Source organism: Staurois parvus, unplaced genomic scaffold, assembly GCF_062004578.1.
Source record: "Staurois parvus isolate SC_StPar_1 unplaced genomic scaffold, SC_StPar_1.0 ptg000246l, whole genome shotgun sequence".
Classification (NCBI taxonomy): domain Eukaryota; kingdom Metazoa; phylum Chordata; class Amphibia; order Anura; family Ranidae; genus Staurois; species Staurois parvus.
The window spans coordinates 219258-245579 of record NW_028318042.1 but is presented as its reverse complement, the minus strand read 5'-3'; the positions used below and the strand labels follow the sequence as shown (position 1 = coordinate 245579).

The 26322-nt window shown below is 46.4% G+C and overlaps 1 protein-coding gene across 2 annotated transcripts; it reads left to right on the top strand.

Annotated features, from left to right (window-relative positions):
* Window positions 1-6900: 6900 nt before the first annotated feature.
* Window positions 6901-26041, top strand: LOC149459811 (sterol 26-hydroxylase, mitochondrial-like). Of its 2 annotated transcripts, XM_089680593.1 has the most exons (9): window positions 6901-7187; window positions 8620-8819; window positions 11038-11235; window positions 13387-13550; window positions 16833-16999; window positions 17471-17552; window positions 20377-20577; window positions 24308-24479; window positions 25418-26041. In XM_089680593.1, the coding sequence occupies exons 1-8, from the start codon at window positions 6943-6945 to the stop codon at window positions 24464-24466; spliced, it is 1416 nt and encodes a 471-aa protein (XP_089536719.1). In that variant the 5' UTR covers window positions 6901-6942; the 3' UTR covers window positions 24467-24479; window positions 25418-26041. The 2 variants fall into 2 exon arrangements, with proteins under 2 accessions (XP_089536719.1, XP_089536718.1); XM_089680592.1 differs by having other exon boundaries at window positions 24308-26041.
* The last annotated feature ends 281 nt before the right edge of the window (window positions 26042-26322 follow it).

The window sequence follows — 26322 nt, the reverse complement described above, 5'->3', positions numbered from 1 at the left end:
CCGCGGCCGAGCCGCGATCAGACCGGATCGCCGGACATCTACCTGGACCGTCTCCGCTCTGCCCACCGGGTCCCGCCGACCTGCCTGCCTGCCTGCCCAGGGCCCTCCCCATCAGCCCTGGGTCCTCGGTGATTACCCTGGACCACCAGGAACCGGCACGGCCTCACGGTCTCCCTGGAGCCCTCCCTACTAGCTCTGGGACCACCCCAGACTGCCCGCGTCCAGCCGCCGGCATCCAGCCGCCAGCTCGGGGCACCCAAACCCTATCCAATTCGGCGGAGCCAAGCCTACCACGCGGCCTTACCGCTCCCACCGACGCAGGGCCCCTAGCACCCCCAGTCGCTGGCCCACAACATCCACCTGCGCTGCTCACCTCACCCACGGACGCTGAGCCCGACTGCGACTAACCCACTTCACCTCCAGACGTCGGTCCTCACCACCTCCTGCCAACGGCCCTTCTACACCGCCTAACGTCGGGCCCTTCAACACCTCCTGATGCCGGGCCCTTCAGCACCATCAGCACCTCCCGACGCCGAGTCCTCAGCGCCTGGCCCTCAACATCCACCTGCGCCGGCTCACTTCGTTCACGGACGCCGAGCCTACCACAGCTGCCAACGCCTAGCCTACTCCACCTCCAGACGTCGATCCATACCACCTCCTCACAACGACCCTTCCACTCCTCCCGACGCCGGGCCCTTCAGCACCCTCAGAGCCTCCCGACGCCGAGCCATCAGCACCTGGCCTCAACGTCTCCGGTCTCCGAGCCGCCAGCATCACCAGTCGCCGCGCCTACCGCACCCCAGACGTCGCGCCCTACGACCCCTCCGCTCACCGAACCACCGCACCCACTGATGACGTGCCGCCACACCCACAGACACCAACCTACTTCACCCGCAGACTACTACCAACCAGTTGCTATCCCTGCTGCCCTCCACTCTCCCTCTCCCCTCACAGAAGAGCTCAATAGTCTCCTCCACAGCGCTACAGACGCTCTGCTTCACCATCCCGGACCTGCACCCCCTCACCTCCCACGGCGTTTCGGACACTCTGCTTTGCTATCCCTGACCAGCACCCCTTCACCCCCCTAACCTTTTCAGCACCCCGCTCACCCCAACATGCCACCCACACTCCTCCTCCTCTCCTCCATCCCTAAAACCACCTCCCTCCACCCGCCCACCCCCACTAAGCAGCTCTATATCGCCCCCTCGCTTCTCCCCTCTCCCCATTACGGCACCCGCCACCTCCTCCTGCTACTCCACTTCCCCGCTGACCCACTTGCCACCACTTCCAAACCCACATGCTCCTACACCTCCCATTCCCATGCCACCTTCCTCACCCTCCTCCTTCTCATATCAGCTGGGGACATCTCCCCGAACCCTGGCCCCTCACCACCTCACCCCCCCCCCCCTAGAGTCCCCCCTGCTCACGCCAGCCGACGTGACCCCCTCAACCTCATACATGTACCCCTCCTTCCCATACCTATCCCCCGTCTCTCGGTTGCACTCCTGAATGCCCGTTCGGTTTGCAACAAGCTTACCGCCATCCATGACCTCTTCATCTCCCGCTCCCTAAACCTCCTTGCAGTCACCGAAACCTGGGTACAGGCCACGACTCCACTTCCCCTGCGGCACTCACCCATGGAGGTCTCATCTGGACCCATTCGCCAAGACTGAGCAATCGCAGAGGTGGTGGTGTCGGCTTGCTCCTTTCACCGCTGAGTACCTTCCAGGTCCTCCCTAACCCACCCTCTCTATCCTTCCCCTCCTTTGAGGCGCACTGCATCCGACTCTTCTCACCCACCCCCCTAAGGATTGCAGTGATCTACAGACCTCCTGGGTTCATACCCCACTTCCTGGACAACTTCGCCGCCTGGCTCCCCTTCTTCCTCTCCTCTGAGCTACCGACCATCATCCTTGGGGACTTCAATATCCCCATCAATGACAACAACCCGGTCACTTCCCAATTCCTCCACCTAACCTCCTCCTTCACGCTCACACAGCACACGCAATCCTCCACCCACATCGGAGGGAACGCCCTGGACCTCGTCTTCTCCCACCTCTGTACCCTCAACCAGTTCTCTAACACCCCCTTCCCTCTCTCTGACCACCACCTCATCACGTTCTCCATCTCCCCTTCCCCCAACTCCCCCCCCCCAAAAATAACGCCAAACCATCACCATCCGCAATCTCCGCAACCTGAACCCGGCCCCCCTCCACTCAGCCGCCGACCGCCTACACGACAGCATCCTCCCACTATCATGTCCTGACATAGCCACCACCTTGTACAACGACTCACTGTCAGCTGCCCTAGACTCTCTAGCACCCCTAACCACACGCATCTTCAAACCTAGGCTGCTTCAACCATGGCAGAATGACAGCACTAAACGCCTCAAACGTCGCAGTCGCGCACTGGAGAGACTGTGGCGCAAAACCAGGTCCCCTCACGCATTCTCCCTCTACAAATCTGCCTTCCTCACTTACACCTCCTCCCTCCACGCCGCCAAGCAGGCCTACTTTGTTAACCTAATCAACACCCTCTCCTCCTGCCCTCGCCGACTTTTCTCCACCTTCAACTCCCTGCTCTCTCCCCCCCCTCCTCCACTCAGTACCTCACTCACCGCCCACGAGATTGCCACCCATTTCCGTAACAAGATTGACAATATCTGTAAGGACATTGTCAACTCGCAATCTACCTCCCCACCCCCGTCACCCCTTCTTCTCCCCCCTCCTCTGCCCTCACAACCGCACTGCCCTCCACCTCTCCCAAGGCCCCGCCCACCGTAACCCCCCTGCACTGCACTCCCTCAGCCCTGTCACTACTGAGGAAGTCGTCAAGGTCCTCTCAGAAGCCCGCCTCACTACCTGCCCCCTGGACCCTATCCCCTCTCAACTCCTCCGGTCACCCCCCTCTTCCCTCATCCGCTCCCTCTCCCACATCTTCAATCTCTCCCTCTCTACTGGCGCATTCCCCTCCCCCCTAAATCACGCACATATCACCCCCATCCTCAAAAAGCCCTCCCTGGATCCCGCAGACCCCAACAACCTCAGACCCATCTCCCTGCTGCCACTCACCTCCAAGCTCCTTGAGCGCATAGTCTACGATCGCCTAAGCGCCCACCTTATTGACAATAACCTCCTTGACCCATTACAATCTGGCTTCCGTCCCCTACACTCCACCGAAACTGCCCTCCTCAAAATCACTAACGACCTACTAAACGCCAAAGCCAAGGGCGACTACTCTGTCCTCCTTCTACTGGACCTCTCTGCGGCCTTTGACACAGTCGACCACCCCCTCCTCCTTAATAAACTACTCTCCCTTGGCATCAGAGATACCGCTCTCTCCTGGTTCTCATCCTACCTATCCCAACGCTCCTTCAGCGTCACCTACAATGGCGCTACCTCCCCCTCCCTCCCCCTCTCTGTTGGGGTCCCTCAAGGGTCTGTCCTTGGACCCCTTCTCTTCTCCATCTACACCTCCTCCCTGGGCACACTCATACACTCCCATGGCTTAAATTATCACCTCTATGCTGACGACACCCAAATTTACCTCTCCACCCCTCTCCTCACCCCCACTATCTCCGCCCGCATCACTCACCTCCTAAACGACATCTCAGATTGGATGTCGCTCCATTTCCTCAAGCTTAACCTCTCCAAAACCAAACTCCTCGTCTTTCCCCCTGCCCACTCCCCCCCCAGCCTATCCATCACCACCACCAACACCACTATCATTCCCGCCCCGCAAGCTAAAGTCCTTGGCGTCATTCTTGACTCGAACCTCTCCTTCCTGCCTCATGTCAAATCACTTACAAACACCTGCAGGCTCCATCTCCGCAATATTGCCAAGATACGTGCCTTCCTCACCCCAGGCACCACCAAACTTCTTGTACACTCCCTCATCATCTCACCCCTTGACTACTGCAACTCTCTTCTCACTGGCCTACCCAAGTGCAGGCTCTCCCCGCTCCTGACCATCCTGAACTCAGCGGCCAGACTCATCCACCTCACCACCCGCTCCACCTCTGCCACCCCCCTCTGCCTCTCCCTCCACTGGCTCCTGATTGCCCAACGCATCAAATTTAAACTTCTAATCCTGACCTACAAAGCCATTCATAACACTGCACCTGACTACCTCACCAACCTGATCCCCAAGTACCACCCTACCCGTACCCTTCGCTCCTCACAGGACCTCCTTCTATCCTGCTCCCTGGTCTCCTCCTCCCATGCACGACTGCAGGACTTCTCCAGGTCCTCCCCTATCCTCTGGAACTCACTGCCCCAATCCATCCGACTGTCGCCTTCCCTCCCCACATTCAGGCGCTCCCTCAAAACCCATCTCTTCAGGAAAGCCTACCCCACCCTCACCTAACGGCCATTCTCCCTCATTCCTCCCACCACTTCATCCCCCTCAGCCACTTCATTCCCCTCAGCCACTTCCTATTGTTCCACTACCCCCTCCCTCCTAGATTTTAAGCTTGAAAGAGTAGGGCCCTCTAACCCCTTGTACGCTGTCTGTTTTTGTTGTACTGTGCCATGTATTGTCCCCCCTATTGTACAGCGCTGAGCAAACCCTTTGGCGCTATTTAAACTCCATGTAATAATAATAATAATAATAATTAATTCATGAAAGTCTGTGAATGAATGACCGGGCCGTATGGGTGGAGCCCCACACAGCCATGCTGTTTTCAAATTTGGCAAATAATAATTGGGGGGGGGGGGGGTGGCGATGCTGCAGCTCTGGGAACATGTGACATGATTTTGATTTATTATCTCTTGCATATCGGCACCCCAGCTGTAGTTGTCAGATCTCGGCTCGGTGGGGGAAAGCAATCCCTTCCTTTAATTACTTGCTGCTCTGGGCAATTTTTTTAATTTTTCACATATGTGTAAATATCAGTATTTTTTGCTAGAAAACTCTCATTCATTATATACTTTCTGAAAGCAGAGGCCCTGGAGAATAAAGTGGTGGCTGTGGCAATTTTTTTTATGTCGCATGATATTTGTGCAGCTCTTTATTAAACACAAATTTTTAGGAAGAAATATACACTAAAATGAATATTACTTGTTTTGTATGGGTTTGATGGTCAGCCAGGTGTTCACCAGCCATTTTATTTATGGTCATTTTGAAATATCCTGTTATAGAGATATATTGGATTTTGTATATTCACCCACATTTCATTTTTTATACATCCCCTATTGGTGCGGCTTCACTGACTCGAATGGGTGAGTTTGACTGGAGGTGCCACCTGTGAGCTCCACAAGCCGAGTTAAGTTTGCTGCGGCTGTGATGCAAAGTCTCGCAGCGACCACATTTCTACAGTCTCCCTATGGCTGTATGATAGATTTTAGATGGCCATGAAAACCACGGCTTAATTGCCCGTTTTTGCCACAGCCCCCTTTCCTGGCTGCCTATGTGAAAGAGGCCTTGGGCTGAAGATACTACTTACCTGGCAGTAAGCAGATAAGGAATATGACTTCTCTGGCTGTTCTTGGCCCTTCAGAATACACTGGATTAAGAGGCTGAACAAGACAGCCAGGCAGCTAACCTTTTTACAATAACCCCCCCCCCCCCTTAGTTCTCAGACTATGCAAGAAGGAGTAGGAGGATTACACCAATGGTCAGAAAGTCCAAAGTGGTATTTTAATAAAGAATAAATTCCATGAAAGCCGGTGTGTATCGGGGTGGGGGGGTCGGATACTCCCTTTTTATGAGGACTACAGCACAAGCAAAAAGTGCATATAAAAGTTCACATACGCCCTCCTAACCCTCTTGTATTGAACTGTATTGTTGCTGTATTGTCTCCCTTTATATTGTAAAGTGCTGAGCAAACTGTTGGCTATATAAATCCTGTATAATAATAATATACACTCACCGGCCACTTTATTAGGTACACCTACTCAATTGCTTGGTAACACAAATTGCTAATCAGCCAATCACATGGCAGCAAGTCAATGCATTTAGGCATCTAGACGTGGTGAAGACGACTTGCTGAAGTTCAAACTGAGCATCAGAATGGGGAATAAAGGGGATTTAGGTGACTTTGAATGTGGCATGGTTGTTGGTACCAGGCGGGCTGGTCTGAGTATTTCAAAAACTGCTGATCTGTATGGAGTGCATGGGTTGTTACCGACATGTGGGGAAAATTTAATGTCATGACCACCTTTAGAAATATATTTACAGAGAAAAATGGTGACGTGTTCAGTACTTATTTTACCCGCTATAGCTGTTTGTTTGTCTGTGTCCATGTGCAGAGTGAATGTAATGGGAGGGATTTCATAATTGTCAATCAACTGGAAAATTCCTCCTGCGCTTAAAGGAAGTGATATGTAAATAATAAAGCAGCCAACACTCTAAACTGATACCTTAACAGTCAGTGTAATCAAATAATAAAATAGTGCAGCGCTAAAAAACACCATAAATAATATTCAAATCAATAAATCATGCGATTGTCACACACAAAACAATAATTAGTGATAAGATCAATATAGATGTATATGGTGTACATACTAACTAAAGTGCTCACAAAGTGCATCCTGAGGTCATCTACACGGCCTCTATAATTGCATTTTGTATAATTAGTTTGGTCACTGTATGGTATTTATATATTTTGCACAAGTCCCTTTGTGTGTTATTTCCCCATTCTTAGGAGTTTCATGATATACCTACTTAAGTAGGAGGTGTTGGGGGGTTTATTGTTTACCAATCATTTGTGTGGTATTGATGACACCTTATAGAGGCCGTGTAGATGACCTCAGGATGCACTTTGTGAGCACTTTAGTTAGTATGTACACCATATACATCTATATTGATCTTATCACTAATTATTGTTTTGTGTGTGACAATCGCATGATTTATTGATTTGAATATTATTTATCGTGTTTTTTAGCGCTGCACTATTTTATTATTTGATAATTGTCAATCAGCTGCTGCACCTGCAGGACTCTAATGAGGAAAGTGGCAATGTTTTCCCTTTGGGAGTATCTCACCAAAAATGACATTTTTGTTGCAGAGGATGCCCAATATCCGACTTGTATCTTAGTGCAGACTTCTGGGAAATCAGTCAACCAATCACACAAGCAGGAAATGACATTTGTGGGGGGCGCTCTGTACACCATCTGTGTGAAGAACACCTCCAGGCTGCCATGTTGTATATTACAGAAGATCACAGCGCTGATGACTGAACAGGAAAGGTCATTTCTAATAACATTCAATTACAATATGACTTGTGTCACAATTCTATACACTACAGGAGATTTTTATTTGCCAATTTTTTCCCCATGAAACTCGTTGAAATGTTTTATATCACAAAATAAATATCGGGTGCAGACATGACAGGAACTACAGAACACGCAGATTAAAAAAAATAAAATAAAATCTTTATTGAGTTACAAAGAGAACAAAAAAAAGGTAAAATATAGAGAGCACTTCGTGTAATCCAGAATACAACCACATATGTTCCATTACAGGCAGTAGAGAAAGGGGGGGATTATATACAGGCAGTAAATAAGGGGGGGGTGGTAAATACAGGCAGAAGAGAAGAGGGCGTTATATACAGGCAGTAAAGTAGGGGGGGTTATATACAGGCAGCAGAGAAGGGGAAGTTGTATATACAGGCAGTGGGAGGAGGGTGGTGGTATATACAGGCAGTAGAGAATGGGGGGTATTCACAAGCAGTGGGGAAAGGGAGGTATAGATTGGCAGTAAAGAAGGGGGGGTTATATAGAGGCTCAGTATATACTATAAATGCAGAGTGAGGGATAAGTGGTAAAGTTTTTAAGGGGGGAGGTAATATTGCGGTATATATGAGCGGTGGGAATGTATAAAGGAAGTGTGAGGTGTATATACAGGATCAGCGCTCCGTATACAGTGGGGGAGGGGTGTGGTGTATATATAGAGGGGAGGGGAGTAGTGTATCTATAGAGAAGGGGGAGGGGTGCAGTTTATATACTGAGGAGGGGGGAGGGGTGTGGTGAATATACAGAGGAGGGGGGAGGTGTATATACAGAGGAGGGGGGAGGAGTATATACAGAGGAGGGGGGAGGGGTGCGGTGTATATACAGAGGAGGGGTGCGGTGTATATACAGAGGAGGGGGAGGGGTGTGGTGTATATACAGAGGAGGGGGGAGGGCTGTGGTGTATATACAGAGGAGGGGGGAGGGCTGTGGTGCATATACAGAGGAGGGGGGAGGGCTGTGGTGTATATAAAGAGGAGGGGGGTGTATATACAGAGGAGGGGGGAGGGGTGCGGTGTATATACAGAGGAGGGGGGAGGGGTGTGGTGTATATACAGAGGAGGGGGGAGGGGTGTGGTGTATATACAGAGGAGGGGTGTGTATACACGGCGGTGTCCGGGATCAGTGATAATATATATAGGGGGAGGGGGAGTAAATGAAGGGATTGGCCGGCCGGGGGTGGCTCTCTCCTCCTGGGCTCCGGCCTTCCTCCGTTCCATCTCCTCCGCCCTCTGTATGCCTCGGCTGGTTGTCCGGACTAACAGGAAGTCGTTCCCAGCCACCAAGTCAGTAGTGTGTCTATAGAACAAGTTGGCATCAATGTCCATAGTAGTATGTTTAGACCTTTCACGGTTTGTCCCAATGAAATGAATGTCATACATTTCCAAAGACAGGGCCATCGATGGCAAACACTGCGCTCAGTGCTCAACCAGAAGATGCTGAAACCAACCGATGCCGTGCGCTACACTGACACGCTGAACGAGGTGGTCCCCGAACTGCTGGACAAGATCAGGGAGCTGAGAGCAGAGAGTCAGTCGGGACTGGTGGTGACCAATGTGGCTGAACTGATGTATAAGTTTGCCTTTGAAAGTAAGTCAAGGTACTCTTCCCACCCAGAGACACTGTCGCTATAATACACAAAGTCCCTACTAAAGAAATGTGCAAGAGCTGTGACTTGCAGTCATCCATGACAATCATTCAGATTGGATTCAATTAAAGGCATTATATACTGGATATAAGTGTGGTGATTAACGTATACAGGCCACTGGCCAAACTGATGGTTCAGGGGTTTCTTCTCCCACTAGTGTTCAGGGCTGCTCCAGGTCTGAGAACTCCGCTCTACCCAGGTGGAGCCCTGGACACTTGTCAAGTCTCTAACAAAAGCCCTGCACAGTCAGTGTGCTGGATGTCCTCAAAACCTGGACCCAGGATGATACACTTCATCCCTCCCAAGTCTCTACAAAGACTCAAGGCTCCAAGACCCAAAGTGGGGGTTTTCCAGTCTCTGAGAAAACTGAAAATCCTGTTTCCTCTGTTTGACAAGCACCCTGTAGCTCCACGGCTTGCCTGGAAGAGAACTCAGGGTGGCATTTAACTTCTTTTGCAATGTGTGTGTATAATTAATATTACAGTGTGTGTATATACATACACATGCATGGTAATAGGTACAGGTACTCACCCCCCCCCCTTCCAAGTTGCACCTAGTCTCCACACCCTGCCCAGCTCCCAGTAAGGCCTCCAACTTGAGGTGACTGTTGAATCCCCAGTGAACGAGAAAAACTATGAATAAACAGAAAAACTCACTGCGGGTCCTCAGAACCTGATGGCAAGGATTAGATTTGAAAATGGAGAGAGCTCTTGTCTATAATCAACCAATGTCCCTTTTTAAGAACAATATAGTCTTCCATGCGCTAGTTGGGGCCCAGTTGGTGTGAAGATCTAAGATGTAGATCAGGGGTGTCCAAACTATGGCCCTCCAGCTGTTGAAGTACTAAAAGTCCTCTGCCTGTGGATGTCAGTCTTGCAAGGCCTCATGGGACTTGCAGTTCCTCAACACATGAAGGGCCATAGTTTGGACACAGTAAAAAGAAGAGAAAACCAGGGGAAAGAGATCCACTGGCATAGAGGTCCTAATGAGAACAAACATGGTTCTGAGGACACCACCATTGTATTTGGTGAGTCGGCAGCATTTTCATTATGCAGTAATTAAGAATTTTCCTTTTTGGACTCTATTACATAATATTTAATTTTGTGAGACATCCCAATTTCTTTTATGCAATTTTTCCATAGTTTGGACACCCCTGGTGTAGATGATAGTTAATAAGTACTTCTCTTAATGGTAGTGAACTGATGAAAGGTCCCCTTTAAGGCACTAAACAAGGACACATTCGAAGTAGTGAAATGTAACAGTTGGCATTAGTGTCTGTGAGCAAGATCAACTCTGTGTGACAAGGGCCACAGGCAACAGTAGAAGAAATCCTGTTTAGCTGGGAAGGGTAAATTTGTTGTTTCCGTTGGCACTGCTGTATCCTGGCCTGCAGCTTGGTGTCCTGAGGTCAGCTTGGATAGTGAGTGTACGAGACTCTCACCCAATCAATGGTGTCGGCAGGTCTTAGCGGTTTGTCTTTCAGCAGATGGGGGGCGGGCCCACAGAAGATTCTCCAGTCCTGATTTGGCATCCCAGATTGGCTCACTGCGCTGAGTGGCAAGACCGAATCTTTCCACTCCTCCCTCTCTGAATCTGCGGCCTGGTCCAGTTCTCCAGCCATCAACACACTTTCTCCTCTCTCTCCCCTCTCACTTCCTAATCAGTCTCCTGGGCTTTGAGATGTATATGCCCCCGCCCACACGCAAGCTCCTCTGGGAAATGTAGTTTCCAGCTGCAATGCTCATTAGTAAAGTCCTGCAATTCAGCATACAAGTTCCACATGGCTGTTCTTCAACATGTGAATGCTAGTATTCTGCAGGACAGTGAAATCTTGTGTTGGCTTCAACATCCTGCATTAGACATATTATAGCAGGGTGTTACACCAGCAGCAACAAACTGCCATCCCATCGTACCGCAAACTGCCACCCCTCCAGCAGAAGTCGTCCTTTGGTAATACAGGCCCAAGCCTAGCGATACTGTACAATTACCAACTGCTACATTGTGATACTGTACAAATACCAACTGCTGAAATGCCTGAATGCCAGTCTATAGAAATTGTCTTTATTCATTACTGCCAATCGAAATGCATTACACAAGATAATTTTACCATTTTCTTAGTTATTATTATCTGCAATTTTTTAATTGTGTGCGTTGTCATAGGCATCTGTGGTGTAATATTTGAGGCCCGCCTGGGCTGTCTCAGAGGTGAGGTTGCAGATGAAACCCAGAAATTCATCAGCTCGGTTGGAATCATGTTGGAGAACGAGGTAGTGCTTGAACGGCTACCTCACTGGACCAGAAATTGGCTTCCTTACTGGGGACGTTTTGTAGAGGCCTGGGACACCCTCTTTGCTTATGGTAAGTGATGTCTTGATCTGCAAGCAATCAGGTTTGTACAGTGCACAAGCAACTGATTTCCATACCCAGCTTTAGCTACGGCCAACCTGTCCAATCGTACGGCCAACCTGTCCAATCGTACGGCCAACCTGTCCAATCGTACGGCCAACCTGTCCAATCGTATGGCCAACCTGTCCAATCCTACGGCCACAGTCATCAAATATCCATTATCTCCTGCGCTCAAAGACTCAGATCAAACGGGCGTTAGTAACAAGCAGCGTGTTCATCCGCTGGTGATCAGAGGTTGTGCAGCTCTATCATGAAGCTGGGGAAGCTTGATAAAACTGTAGAAGAAAATGAAAGAAAGAGCGCACAAACCTTGCGCATTACCTCAATAAATAGTGACTAATTTTATTATTATGGAAATATACTCTAAAGTGATGGTATAACAGGTATAAGTAACCATAATCCACACAGGGTTACAGGTAAATCCAAAAAGGGGGGGGGGGGGATAAAGGAAAACGTGTTTCGAAGGGTGCTCCCTTCATCAGAGCTGGGTTGAGCAGATAGAGACTTCAGTATGGCAGAGTTCCCATGGCAAGCAGACATTCAGCCACTGAGTGTCAGTATTACAGCAGTTCAGCCTGTTTAGTGACACTAAGCACCATTCGAAACGCGTTTGCCTTCATTCCCCCCCCTTTTTGGATTTACCTGTAACCCTGTGTGGATTATGGTTACTTATGCCTGTTATAACATCACTTTGTGAGTATATTTCCTTAATAATAAAATTAGTCACTATTTATTGAGGTAATGCGCAAGGTTTGTGCGCTCTTTCTTTCATCTTCTTCTACAATCCTACAGCCAACCTGTCCAATTGTACGGCCAACCTGTCCAGTCCTACGGCCAACCTTTCCAATCCTACCGCCAACCTGTCCAATCTTACGGCCAACCTGTCCAATCGTACGGCCAACCTGTCCAATCCTACGGCCAACCTGCTCAATCACACAAGGCACCATCTGGTAAAGAGAACGTAGAGTATTTTCATATATTTTATTTATTATACTGACTAAGAATATCTGATGTTACCAGCGGATAGCAATTTTGAGCCTGCTTTTCACCACCTCTGAGTAATGTTTCTGCTGTGCTGTAAATGGCTGGGATAATGTGATATCCTGCTATGTTCTGCATTGTGTATTTACAACATACATGGTTGAATGAGTCTACTGCTTACTGTGACTACCAGGAGAAAGCTGTCTAGGAATTTGGTTAGACTCGGGTAATCACAAAACTGAGCATGTAGTGCTGGACTTGCTTATTAGAAAGGCCAGAATGCACTGCAAACTCTATATACAGGAAGCAAAGCAGATCCTTGTATAAAGTGTGTAATTTATATAAAATATGCATTTAAAATTCAATTGATTTAAAACCATTTATAGCTTCCCTTTGTTCACTAAATAAAGTGGTTGAAACCCTTACATATAATTAGTGAAGTGGCTGGTCTCGGGTGATACACAGAGATTAAACAAATCCTCCTTCATAAGTTGTACCTGTTTATCTGCAATTTGCCTTTTCTCTTTTCTCTCTTTTCGTTTTCTCCTTTTTTTTTTCTCTTCTCAGAAAGCTTTTTTGAGAGTTCAGAAAAAAGGGGGCGGAGAGGTGAAATTACACTCTGCAGAGCTCCAGTGAGGAGATCTCTGCGCTAATTGGAGGGAAGGGAGACATACCCCTCCACACAGCTCACAGGAACAGAGCTGAGGCTGTCAACCTGTTAGAGCTCCCTCCCCTGTCACCATTTTTCTCTTGGTGTCAGGAAAACCTGTCAGAAGTAGTAGTAGAACAAGGCAGCAGAAAGAAATGGCACTTAGTGCTCTTTACAGAGACGGGTACACACTATAGAGGGATATGCTTAATGCATATTTCATGTCGGACATTTCCAACCATTTTAAAATCCGTTAAGGTATGAGCTTGGGCAGAGTGCCAATGAGCTTTTGTTCACATCAGATTGGATTTGCATTTTGTAATGGAGCCTCAGATAGCAGTAAAACCGGATAGGGGTTCTAATCATTTCCAACTCCCTACAAAACTAGAAAAGGTTTTGGCTATAGATGCATTTTAATAACATCCCACATTTTGTAATAAATGCTGCACTGTTAATGCACTTGCTCTTTGTAGGGACGAAAATGATTGACAAGAAAATGGAAGACATTGAAGGGCGCCTCCAAAGAGGAGAAGATTTGGGAGGAGCCTATCTTACTCATCCGCTGACCAATGGGACGCTGGGCCTGAAGGAGGTGTATGGGATCATGCCGGAGATCCTTCAAGCTGGGGTGGACACGGTGTGTTCTGTAAAGGCTTCCTCATTTCATAATTTCCTTTATTCAGAAATAGTAACAACTTTTTAAAGGAGTATTTGGACGGAGCTTACAGAGTAAAGACCTCTCCCCCTCCTGCACCATATGACATTACTGGCTATGTACTGGTCACTGGGCACGTAGACAAGATGGTGAGAGAGTCACCCGATATAGGGGAGCCTCTAAGTGACCCTGTAACCTGCATGACCAAAGCACATTTTTACTTTAAAGGGAATTTATGCTTTATAAGTTGACTCCTTCTATATTTTATGGGATTTATATTTTTTTTATTTTAAAATGACTAATAAATTGACAAAACTAAAATTGGTGTGTGTAAAAAAACAAAAAAAAAACAAAAAAAAAAAATTTCAAGGCATAATATACATCAATGCATGTAGTAAGTCCATCTCTAAACGCCCAGTGATCTAGGAGAAATGATGAAATATTGTATTGCATTCAATGATCCTTTTAAGTGTCATCAAAGGAGAGTGTCCCTATGAGTAAAACCGCTTCTCGGCTGCCCTATAGCAGAAGTACTGGTACAGGGCAGCAGGAATGTGCAAAATTGTGTGCGTTACATTTCCGGGTAGGGGGCGCGATCCCTACCCACGCCGCCATTGGCTCCTCTGCATGTCAATCACCAGGTTCCGGCCACCGATTCTCAGCCAGGACTTGGTGATTGGCGGCTGAGCTGACAGGGGTGAGGTCTGTGTGTAAACACAGATCTCTCGCCTGTCAGCACAAACAGGCTGCTTTGTATTGCTCTGCACAGCAGAGCAATACAAAGCAGCTTGTCTACATATTAAAACACACAGTTAACCCTTTGATCGCCCCAGATGTAAACCCCTTCCTGCCCAGTGCCATTAGTACAGTGTCAGTGCTTTTTTATTAGCACTTATCACTGTATTAGTGGCCATCAGTGAAGCCTATCAATGCCACCCATCACTGCAGCCTCATTAGCGCACCTCAGTGAAGGAGAAAAATTACTTATTTACAAAATTTTATAGCAGAAACTAAAACTTTTTTTTCACAATTTCCAGTCTTTTCATTTGTTTAGCAAAAAATAAAAATAGTAAAATAAAAAAGCTGTCTCAAAAAATGATAAAAATTTAGTTTGGGTACAGTGTTGCATGACCACACAATAGTCAGTCATTCAAAGTGTGATAGCGCTGAAAGCTAAAAATTTGGCCTGGGCAGGAAGGGAGTGAAAGTTTCCAGTAGGCAAGTAGTTAAAGGATCACTAAATGCAGTACAATATTCCTCATTTATCTTGGTTCACTTGGTGTTTTATATATGGACTTCCATGGACTCTCTACATGCATTGATGTATATTATGCTTTAAAACTTTTGGTGTGGTGTTTTTTTTTATTTTATACACCCTATTTTTCACTTTTGATTTATTATTCATTCAGTAAGTGTGTCTGTTGGTATAGTTACACTGGTCTAATTACAGTGAGGTTGTATTGAGTTGTCAAATATGCCAATTTGTTTGTTGGTTTGCGCTGCACTTTATATGTAAACGGTTTATTGAGCTAAAGTTGTGTATTTTGTGTCATGTCCATTGGTTTACAACCAAGCACATAAGGTGCAAAAATTAGAGGGGGGATTAGAAGATCCATAGTACAAAGTGATAACAACTGGAATGGAAAACTGCCTCGTACAGCTTGTTCAGTAAAAGATCATGGAGTACAATGAACCATCAGAAAACTAGCAGAAATACCTAAGTTATACACTTCTCATAAATATTAAGGGAACACTTTATAATCAGAGTCTAGCATCAAGTCAATGAAACTCCTGGGATATTGATCTGGTCAGTTAAGTAGCAGAGGGGGTTGTTAATCAGTTTCAGCTACTTTGGTGTTAATGAAATTAACAACAGGTGTATTAGATGGGCAACAATGAGACGACCCCCAAAACAGGAATGGTTTTACAGGTGGAGGCCACTGACATTTTTTCCCTACTCCTCTTTTCTGACTGTTTTTCACTCGTTTTGCCTTTGGCTAGGGTCAGTGTCACTACTGGTAGCATGAGGAGGTACCTGTGCTTGCTGCCCAGCACCATAGAGCTGGATTGGCATTTGCCATTGAACACCAGAATTGCAGGTCCACCACTGGCACCCTGTGCTTTTCACAGATGAGAGCAGGTTCACCCTGAGCACATGTGACAGACGTGAAAGGGTGTGGAGAAGGTTATGCTGCCTGTAACATGGTTCAGTATGACCGTTTTGGTGGTGGGTCAGTGATGATCTAAGGAGGAATATCCATGGAGGGACGCACAGACCTCTACAGGCTAGACAATGGCACCCTGACTGCTATTAGGTATCGGGATGAAATCCTTGGACCCATTGTCAGACCCTACACTGGTGCAGGGGGTCCTGGGTTCCTCCTGGTGCACGACATTGCCCGGCCTCATGAGGTGAGAGTATGCAGGCAGTTCCTGGAGGATGAAGGAATTGATACCATTGAATGGCCCCCACAATTGCCTGACCTAAATCCAATAGGTCACCTCTGGGATATCATTTTTCAGTCCAACCAACACTGCCAGGTTGCACCTCAGACTGCCCAGGAGCTCAGTGATGTCCTGGTCCAGATCTGGGAGGAAATTCCCCAGGACACCATCCGTGGTCTCATTAGGAGCCTCCCCCGCCGTTGTCAGGCATGCATACAAGCACGTGGGGGCCATACAAACTACTGAGAACCATTCTGAGTTGCTGCAATTAAATTATTTATGCTCCCTCCCAGCCACCATCTGGGCACCCCCCCATCTTCCCCAGAGGATGGCTGGGATTGCATACATATTCAGCTGCTCATTTGACTCTCCCAGCCCGCTGTCTTCCAGAAACCCGCAGAAAAAGGGGAAAGCAGTCAATCCTGCAGCTAGTGAGACGCAGCACAGACCAAAATAATCACATGCAGCTCAACTGATTACAATAGAGTTAAAAACTGAATTAACCTAACCCAGCACCTGTCTACAAGGTGCTACATAAAAGGTATAACTTATTCTTTAATATACACCTATCATGACAGAAATACCTAGGTAGTCCTTGCTGATCTCTATTGGAAAATGCTATTTACATGGATCTCCTGTTGATTTCTGGTCTAATACTTTGAGTTGCTGACCTTTGAACAATTTCTGTTCTTCATGCTGACTTCTCTGTATACTTGTTATTGGTCTGATATAACAACCAGAGCATTGGCAAGAGAGCCAGGCTACTAGCATTTTCAGAAGAGCCACAACAACAGTTTTTTTTATCTGATTTTCCCGCAGACATCAAATACCATGACATGGGCCCTGTACCTGCTGGCAAAGCACCCAGAGGTCCAAAAGACTCTCTATGAGGAGGTGGTGAGAGTTATCCCCGGAGACAAAGTTCCCTCCCATGAGGATCTTGCTAGAATGCCTCTGCTGAAAGCAGTCTTCAAGGAAACCCTGAGGCAAGAGTCTCTTTTGAACTACCTAATAAAATATATTAGAACGTTTTATTTGTATCCTTTAATAAGGAAACCCAGTTAGTTTTTTTGTGTGGTGTGTGTTTGTTTGTTTGTTTTGTTCTTTTTTTTTTTCTTTTTGTGTTTTGCGATCCAGTTGGAAAAAAATGGCTGTGCGATATTGTGCTAGATCTGTACTATACACTAGTGGATCTGAATGTACGGTTAACCATTGGGTATAAAGGACTGACTTGCATGCTTCCAGCTATTGTCCTGGAAAGGAATAATCTCCTTATATTTGAAATCTGTACAAGAATGAGAAATGTGAAGTCCTTCTTTTCTAAAGATGTACTGTGCTCTGCAGTAGTGAGGCGGATAACTCTTCCTTTATAGTCCCACTTTTACTATAACCTCCAGGGTTATACATTTTTGTGTATTTATTGAAACAATCACATTAATATATTTTTTTAAATTTAGGCTGTATCCGGTGGTTCCACAAAACGGACGTATTATAACAGACAAGGAGATCGTTCTAGAAGGATATGTATTCCCTAAAGATGTAAGTAATTTCCATTATAAGGATGGTATTGCATCCATTTCTTCAGTAATGGGGGGCTGAGGGGTAGGAAGAAGTGACCACCTTGTGGTGCAAGAAAATCAAAAAAAAGAAAAAAGGCCCTGAAACTTTTTTTCAGTTTATAAGTTTATAGTCAACAGGCTCCCTGCCTAATAGTGGAGACCACACACTGAGAAACACTCAATAGAAACCTTTCTTTGTCCTTTTTGAAGCCCTAGTGTGGTTCTCTGGATTTTTGGAAGCTTAGTCCTCTAAACATCATTGGCTGCCAGTTGGGGTGGAAGATGACACAAGAGGTATGCTTGCTTCCTTTCTCTCCAGTGGCAGGACAAGGTCCTTTTTAGCACCTGTTCTGTCTCTCCAATCTAAGCATTGAAAGTGTGATCTCTGTAACTTACAGTTGTGATGAGATAGCGATAACTCCAATCTTAGTTGAATATCACAGACAGTGACTCAATCCAGAAGACATTTTGTAGATCTTGTGAAGTTTATTCCACAAACTGAGAGAATTTTACAACAATGAACATCGGATAGGTCAAAAGATCATAATGTGATCTGCTTCATGACATGAGGCTTGAAGCTGAAATGCCTTACTGGGAAAGGGCTATCTATACAGCATAAACTAAACCAAAGGAAAGGGAGGAGCAGAGACTAAATACAAAGAACACCTAAAGGCATATGACAGTCATGTGAAACATGACAGCACCCAAGGCAAAGAAGTCAGAGCGCCCCCCCCCCCCCCCATGCCTTCCCATTTAGCTGTGAACCTCTTCAGTAGCACAGGTTTCGGGTCTTGCTCTTTTGTGCACCCTCCGACTGACGTTTCCAAGGCAGTTGCCTCTTCTGCCTGCCTCTTTACCCAGCCTGGCTTCTGTTCTAATGAAAAAAGAAATACCGCTCAGGTAAAACAATCAAAATCAAATCCAACACAGGTGCAGACCCTGGCTCGTCACCACGTACACATGGAAAAGAGGGGTTTGGCCAAACAAAGGAGGTATGATGAAAAAGTAAAGATTGTTTGTTTATTGATGCATAAAAGGACACAAAAGGCACCAGGACAATGGTATCTGGTAACACGTTTCACACAGTCACCTGCTTGGTCATAACAAAGAGAGAATCAGAAGTGCTGTCTCTTATAGGTGGTAATCAAAGAACGTGCCTCAATCAGCACTCCTGAGTCCCGGGGATAAACCTACCAATTCCGATGTTACAAAACATGTAAAAACGTTTTAGAAAAGAAAATATAAACAAGAAAATTACATCAAATACACACATATGAATATCCCCAAGAGATGCCACACAGAAAGTGTAAATACACACATAAACATAGATACAATAAATACATATCCATCCACAATAAAGTCCATACATGTTCAGACAGATATGTGTCAAAAAGTTCCTCCAAACATAGAACACCCAATACATGGAAAGGAGTTCTACAAGGGAAATAAGGAGCATATTATAGGGAAAAAGGCTCTCTTCTTGCTAAGCTTGGTCTCTGCTAGGCAGTTACCACCCTGACCCCTGGTACCACTGTACATACTGCAGAATAATTCAAGCATCTACCCAGAGGCTATGCAATGGGAATTGGAAGGGATCCAAATCTTTAGGGAAATATATACTGTATAATGTGAACTGGGAAAAAATGGCTGAGGAGAAGAAATGCATTTTGAAGTTTTCACCTTGGGTGTTTCTGGGCTGATTTGGCAAGCCAACCAGGCAACTAGAAGAAGGGACAGAAACCTTGGGAACTTCAGCAGTCAAGAGGGCAAGACCTGAAACATATTCTGCTGGAGAAGGTGATAGCTAATTGGAAGGGGTGGAGGGTGCCCTCTGACCTTTTTTTTTTTGCCTTGGGTGCTATAGGACCTTGTCCCAGCACAGACTGCAACACGAGACTGTCAAATCATACCCTGACTTCCTTTTTATTGCTGGTACATGAGTCATTTTTGGTTATGCTTTTGTGCTACCAAAAATTGCCAGTCCAATGCCAAAAAAATATTTGTTTTGGACAAAGTGGAGAAAGCGAGAGTCTGTCAGCAGTACAATGGTTTTTAGAATTCAAACTACCCCCCCTGGTATTTGTGCAGGTAGATACCAGGGGCGGACTGACAACTCATGGGACCCCCGGGCAATAGGGGATCATGGGGCCCCTATGTCCTTGCCTACACTCAAAGCCTATAAAAGGTACCAGGGACATTTCATGGGGCCCCCTACTGACCCCGGGCCCTCGGGCAGTGCCCGAGTGCTCGAATGGTCAGTCCGCCCCTGGTAGATACACAATGACTGCAGCTGATGACCTCTTTTTGAAATTGCTACTTGCCTGGCTTTCATTGGTGCAAAGACTAATTTCACCTTTCCAATAAAAATGCATTCAGGCACCCCAATATATTAAAACACACCGTGCAGTGCTTCATTGAAATCATACGTGTGGCCTTTCCCAGGCCTGTCAGAAAAACTCCCAGTGTGAGGAACGCTCCCCATCCTGCCTAAACATGCACTGGGCATTGAATGCAAAGGAACTTGTTGGAAAAGTAAACTTTAGCCTTTAAATACTTTTATCAAAGGGCTTTTATTGCTTCAAGTAAAATATGAGAGGGCCAGAAGTTTTCATGAATCTAGAAAAAAAATGTTCAATTATACATTTCTAAGAACAGTCCGTGTTTCGGGGGGTACAGGGAACCCTTCCTTTTATAGAGTTTGATGCTTTTTGAGGCAATCTGCACTAACGAAGAGATCCTTGAGGGTAAATGGTAAAAAGAGTATCAGCAGACCGCTCACTCTCAATGTACAATTTTTTTTTCAGACCCAATTCGTACTCTCTCACTATGTTCTGTCCCGGGATGAGAACAGCTTCTCTGAACCTGACAAGTTCCTGCCCCAGAGGTGGCTGCGCAGCTTTGAGAGGAAACATCACCCCTTTAGCTCTATCCCCTTTGGGTATGGGGTCAGGGGGTGCCTGGGGCGTCGGGTAGCTGAGCTGGAAATGCACTTAGCTCTGTCTCAGGTGAGTTGTGTGCTACTATCAGATACTGGTGTATGAATGCCATATGTCCATTTAATTTCACTCTCAGAATATTACAGTATAACCTATTGGGAGTAAAGTCCTCACTCCTATAGTACCCTATATGTAAAGTGTAAGCTTCAGAATAAGAAAAGGTGAACTAATGCTCTACATGCGCCCCCCCCCCCCCCCCCCCCCCGTCTCTGCTGCACTTACCTCTGTGGGTAATGAGGTGTCGGTGCCCATGCAGCCAGTGTAGTGGTCTGGGGATTTGAAATCCATTTTCTTCCCCTTCTCCCTGCAAGACTTCGGGGACAGATCAGACCGATTCTAGTCCTGTTCCCAGTGCTGCCCCATCAGAATCAGTCTGATCTGTCCTGGAAGGGCTGCAGAAAGGAGGAGCGGAAAATGCATTTCCAGTCCCCAGACCACTGCACTGGCTGTGTGGGCATAGCTCCCAACTGTCCCTGATTTTGAGGGACTGTCCCTGATTTGGAACATAGTTCCCTCTGTCCTGCTCATTTGTCCCTCATTTTGGTCTGATCTCTATAGTTTGTATATAAAATGCTTTATCTATTGTTATCTTTCATAAAGTGTTTCCCAGTGCTAAACCTTCCATCTAAATTGCTGCATCTGTAAATTTCAAAAATCAGTATAAAGGAATGGTAGTGTATAAAAAAAAAAAAACACTTGTGGGTCTAAGTAATATTTTATTTTGTATAATTCTCTTGAAAGGGGGTGTGTCCTATGCATACATACATTTGATAATAGGTGTCCCTCGTTCTTATCTCAAAAGGTTGGGAGGTATCTGTGTGGGCGCTGACAACTCATTACCCACAGAGCTAAGCAAAGCAGGGCCGTGGGGGGGGGGGGGGGGGGATGTCAAACTGGCTGCCTTCCAGCTATTGCAAAACTGCAAGTCCAATCATGCCTCTACCTTTGGGGGTCATGTGCTTGTAATTGTCAATCTTGCAATGCCTCATGGGAGCAACAGCTGGAGAGCCGCCAGTTTAACACCTGTGGCTTAGAGTGTTTGTTTTACCTTTTTTTTTTTTCTTTTTCATTTTTTCTTAACAGGTGAACTAACCCTTTAAAGCAATGGTCTCCAAACTGCGGCCCAAGGGCCAGATGCAGCCCTTTGCTAGCCTTTATCTGGCCCTTGGGGCATTATTCCTAACACTGGCACCAAAGTGGGGCATAATTCACCCCTTCAGTCTCCGCCCGTATCACCCACCTGCTGAACGACATATCAGACTGGATGTCACTCCATTTCCTCAAATTGAACCTTTCCAAAACCGAGCTCCTAATCTTCCCCCCAGCCCACGCCCCCCCTCCTTCTCTCTCCATCACGACCAACAATGCCACCATCAGTCCCACCCCACAAGCCAAAGTCCTAGGTGTCACTCTAGACTCAAACCTTTCCTTCCAACCCCATGTCCAATCATTGGCAAACTCATGCAGGCTCCACCCCCGCAACATCTCCAAAATACGTTCGTTCCTAACCCCAGACACTACTAAACAACTCGTTCACTCCCTTATTATCTCACGTCTGGACTACTGCAACTCCCTTCTCACCGGCCTACCTCATCACAGTCTATCCCCGCTTCAGTCTATCCTGAACTCAGCGGCCAGACTCATCCACCTTACCAATCGCACCGCTTCTGCCACCCCCCTCTGTCATTCCCTCCACTGGCTTCTGATTGCCCAACGCATTAAATTCAAACTACTAACATACAAAGCCATTCATAACGCTGCCCCAAACTACCTCACCGACCTGATTCCCAAATACCACCCAACACGTACCCTTCGCTCCTCACAAGACCTCCTACTCTCTAGCTCCCTGGTCTCCACCTCCCACGCCCGACTGCAGGACTTCTCCAGGAACTCACTACCCCAATCCATCAGACTGTCACCTACCCTCCTCTCCTTTAGGCGCACCCTGAAAACCCATCTCTTCAGGGAAGCCTACCCCACCCTCACCTAACTGCTGTACTCCTCCACTCCTCCTACCACTCCATCCCCCACAGCCATTTCCTCCTGTACCACTATCCCCTCCCTCCTAGATTGTAAGATCGAAAGAGCAGGGCCCTTGAACCCGTGTTTTGTATTGTTACTGTATTGTCTCATGTACTGTCCCCCACTATAATGTACAGCGCTGAGCTAACCTTTTAGCGCTATATAAATACCGTATAATAATAATAATTCCCCCCAACTGGCACGAGCAATGGGACACTATTCTTTCCACTAATATCAATGATGGGGCCCTATTCCATCCACTAATATCAATGATGGGGCCCTATTCCATCCACTAATATCAATGATGGGGCCCTATTCCATCCACTAACATCAATGATGGACCAATATTCCTTCCAGTGATGGCACTGATAGGGCACTACTCCTCTGCTACTGACCACAGGCACTATGCAACTGAACACCACACCTGAGACCTTGTTTACTCTTCCTGATGTTGGCCCTGAGACTTTTTCTTTCCCCGCTGGCCACAATCTGGCCCCCCTAAGGTCTGAAGGACAGTAAACTGGCCCTTTTTGTTTAGAAAGTTTGGAGAACCCTGCTTTAAAGCGATATTAAAGCCAAATATATAATATATTAAAACCAAATATATAATATATTCCTTAGATGTGGTGGGTGTTAAATTTTTTTTTTCCTTTTTTTTTGCTTTTTCTTCTCTGCTTTTACCTGGTAATCTGGCCAGTAACACACCTCCTATATTAGAGCACCCTCATACTGGATGAAAGAGCAACAGAAACACCTTTGGACAGCAGCAATGTCAGTATTGTGGCTGCTGGTGGGGTCGGTAGCTGCTACCAGGCCTTCTGGCTGGGCCGCTCCTTCCCTGCCTCACAGAACTAGGGGGCCAAGCCCAACCCCTGAAAAACAACCCCACACCATAATCCCCCCTCCACCAAACTTTACACTTGGCACAATGCAGTCAGGCAAGTACCGTTCTCCTGGCCACCACCAAACCCAGACACGGCCATCAGATAGCCAGAGAAGCGTGATTGGTCACTCCAGAGAACACGTCTCCACTGCTCTAGAGTCCAGTGGTGACATGCTTTACACTACGGCATCCGACGCTTTGCACTTGGTGATGTAAGGCTTGGATGCAGCTGCTCGGCCATGGAAACCCATTCCATGAAGCTCTCTACACACTGTTGTTGTGCTAATCTGAAGGCCACACCAAGTTTGGAGGTCTTTAGCTATTGACTCTGCAGACAGTTGGTGACTTCTGTGCTCTTCAGCATGCGCTGACCCCGCTCTGTCATTTTACGTGGCCTTCCACTTGGTGGCTGAGTTGCTGTTGCTTCCACTTATAATCCCACTAATAGTTGAGCGTGGAACATTTAGTAACCAGGAAATGGACTTATTGCACAGGTGGCCACCTATCACGGGACCACGCTTGGAGTCACTGAGCTCCTGAGAGCGACCCATTCTTTCACCAATGTTTGTAGAAGCAGTCTGCATGCCTAGGGGCTTGATTGTATACATTTGTGGCCATGGAGGGGATTGGAACAAACCAATGATCTGGAGGGATGGTCCAATACTTTTGGCAATATAGTGTATGTCTGTAACTCTGTTGTGAAGATTTCCCTCATTTTCTGTCCTGTGTTCCCACTGCAAGTTATAAAAGCCTTATCCAGCTCTATCTGATACAACATTTTTTTGCTGGAGTTCCACTTTCATGTCTCGGTAACAATTTTCTTTGCATCTCCAGATGATCCGGCAATTCCAGGTGCTGCCAGACCCAGAAATGAAGGAACCTAAGGCAAAGAATCGAGTGGTTCTTGTGTCAGACATTCCAATCAATTTGCAGTTCATCGATCGATCGCCACTAATGGATACGGGGCTGAAAAAACCTTTTCAAGGAAACTGAAGTGAAATAGGATGTAAGCATTTTAACTGGAAGAAAATCAGACTGCCCCATCTGTTGTCCTAGCTGATAGTATACATATATATTGTTACATTGTCCGCACTTTCTGGTATATACAGACTGAAATGTATATCTCAGAGCACCCGGGAGAATGAAACATGATAGATCACAGGACATGTGCTTGGCATAACTTTTGCAGAGGCGAGCAGGAGTGTAGAGCTGAATGCTGCGTTCAATGCTTTTAATGGCGGTCAGATGTTCACTAGTTTGCATCACACTACTGCTCAGATTCTACCAAATACACATCTGTCTTATGGAGGTGTAAAAAAAAAATTTTTTTTATCTTGAATACATATGCAAAAAAACAAAAATCATTATACAGATGTAAGGGTCCTAAAAGACAATATTATTATATATTTGATTTTAAGAGCCAGTTCACATTACATGCAGTCCTGTGCGTTTTTTTTTGTTATCTGCATCAAAAATGCATTGACAGGCGGTTACATGGTTTCCAATGGCCTAGTTCACACCTGTGTGGTCTGTTCCAGTAAAACAGTAGAACATGCTGCATTTTTTTTCTGCACTGAACTGTATTGGAACGCAGTAAAATGCACTGGAACACGCCAGAATGCACATGTCCTTATTTAAGTTGAAGGCAAAAGAGAGAGAAAAAAATGAACCGGAACTCATCCAGACTGTTTCTAGAATGTGAACCAGTCCTAAAACGTAACGCCAGGAACTCATCCAGACTGTTTCTAGAATGTGAACCAGTCCTAAAACGTAATGCCAGGAACTCATCCAGACTGTTTCTATGGTGGGAACCAGCCCTAAAAAGGAACTCCAGGAAAAAAAAAAATTTTCATTTCAATATATTTCTCAACAGCCATAAAGGTTATCATTCCATCTTTTATGTGCATTAAATACCTTTACAAAACCAGATATTACCTTGTACAGGTGACTCTGACATCATCACTGTGCTGTACACAACCTGTGCAGAGAGAAGAGCTGTGGGAGGGGCTCAGCAGGACCCACCTACTAAAAGCTGTCTGTAGAAAACTACAGTAGGGGGTGGAGACCAGACCAGTCCTCCTGCACAAGGAGAGAGGGCAGCAGTGAGCGGTCTTTATTACAGGAAGTCTCGCACTGGATTACTGCCCAGATCTGGAAGAAATACACAAAGCTCACGGAGATCCAACGAGAACACATGACTTTTGTATTAGAAAATATGCGTTCATCTCTGAAGTCCAGCTTTAATCTGGGCAATAAACTAAATTCGTCTGCTCTGGTCTTTTTAAACTCCCTCGTTTCTCTGTATGTTTTTCAGTGTTAAAAGGAGGATGCAAATCTAAACGTTTCTAGAGATTCCTTTTTTTCATTTGTTATCCCAATGAGCTAACTAGAAGCAAGCTCGGGTACCATGCAGATCAGGGATGCCACTTGACACTGCTGTATGGAGGAAATGCTGAGCGCTATAGATCAGCAGTACAAGCGAGCAAAAAATAATAGCTGCAGGGTTTACTAATATACCTGATTTGTTGTAATTGACTGGCAAATAATAAAGTGTTTGAAAAAAGTGCAGATTATTTGTGGTTACTGTCTGGTGCTTTGCATTTATTTGGCTAACATAGACTCTCTTCATAAATTAAACTTCAGGTTAAAAAAAGGCAAAGTACTTTCCAGATGCATCGAAACAAAACAGTGTCTTTTACAGTTTTTGTTTTTTTTCTAAAGCAGCCACAGCCTGAGTAGAAAAGCCTGTTGGCTGCTGCAGAGACATGGTCTCATTGCAGAGGTCTGACATGCCTCCAGTGATTTCAACCTATAGCTCTGCAATCAGCAAAGCTCATATCCCAAATGAT